The sequence below is a fragment of the Puntigrus tetrazona genome, chromosome 23 (assembly GCF_018831695.1).
Source record: "Puntigrus tetrazona isolate hp1 chromosome 23, ASM1883169v1, whole genome shotgun sequence".
NCBI lineage: Eukaryota > Metazoa > Chordata > Actinopteri > Cypriniformes > Cyprinidae > Puntigrus > Puntigrus tetrazona.
In genome coordinates this window covers 5,477,711-5,478,779 of record NC_056721.1, presented here as the reverse complement: position 1 = coordinate 5,478,779, position 1,069 = coordinate 5,477,711, and the positions used below count along the sequence as shown (strand labels likewise).

Genomic DNA, 1,069 nt, shown 5'->3' with positions numbered 1-1,069 from the left:
ATATATAATTATATATTGTTGATGTTCTATGTTTTTTACAGAAAATATCACGCCACGATTCGTTAAATAGCTAAATATATTTTTTAATATTTTTACACCTAATGCTTCTGGTCTCTGGCATTGTAATTTAAAAATCCCGACTACCTGTGATATAGTAGCTGTACAGCACTATATATATATATAAATAAATAGGGGGGTATATATAATAAAGTGTATATATAAAAATAGGCACAGGGAACATTTTTGCAGGATGTGTTTTTATTACGCAATTTATGCTACTCAATTATTTAAAACCCTTTCTGGAAATGAACATCAAGAGCTTTTGGGGTTGGTTTTATGGTTGCCAGCATGTTCTTCTTTATTTAGCTCCTTTGGATGCTCTGAAATCCCTTCAGCACTCGCTTGCAGAAGGCCTTTGAGTTCACGACGTTACTGAAGATGACGGTGTGGTGTTTGACTCTTACAGGTTGTTGAGCACTAAGTCTCTAGTTCATCCTCCCAGCCTGGCTCTCCTAGACAAGGTCAACTCCAACAGTCTGGACTCCTGTATCACCATCCATGACCTTCCTCCGAAGATCCCTCCCTACTCCAAGCTGCAGGACCTGGCGGGCTCCCGGGTTCCTCCTCGGCTCACCCCGAGCCCGGCTCCGGTGCTCCACATCGACTCTCCCAGCTGTTTCTCAGGCCAGACGCTGTCGGTCAGCAGCTCCCCAATACTCTACCCCAAGATGTCCGGCCTGCACCGCAGCATGGAGTCACTGCCGCTTCACATGAGCGTCCCCGCCAAACCGGACCTGGGAGAGCGGGATGAAGCCAGGAGCACTGGGACATGGGGCGCTGGCAGCCGGACGTCCATCACTTTGGGCGACAGGTGAGTTTGGGTCTGTTTGTTGGTTGATATTTAAATGAGGAAAGAATAAAGAATGACTGAACCTGGTTAAACAGAGCAGCATAAGTGATCACCAGCACTGTGTTTTGTACAATACTTAAAGTCAAATCAAGACTTTTTATGGACATAATTAATATTAAATAATAAATAAAATGGCAAATGTAAAGTTTTAATTCTATA

At 43.3% G+C, this 1,069-nt stretch overlaps 1 protein-coding gene and 1 pseudogene across 1 annotated transcript in view; both read left to right on the top strand.

Moving 5' to 3' along the window:
* LOC122329286 (neuron navigator 1-like) overlaps positions 1-939 on the top strand; it is a 1,982-nt gene extending 1,043 nt beyond the window's left edge. The window contains exon 2 of the mRNA XM_043225511.1: positions 467-939. Coding sequence (XP_043081446.1) covers positions 467-875 — 409 coding nt within the window. The 3' untranslated portion in view covers positions 876-939. The remainder of the gene's footprint in view (positions 1-466) is intronic.
* LOC122329187 overlaps positions 924-1,069 on the top strand; it is a 6,324-nt pseudogene continuing 6,178 nt past the window's right edge.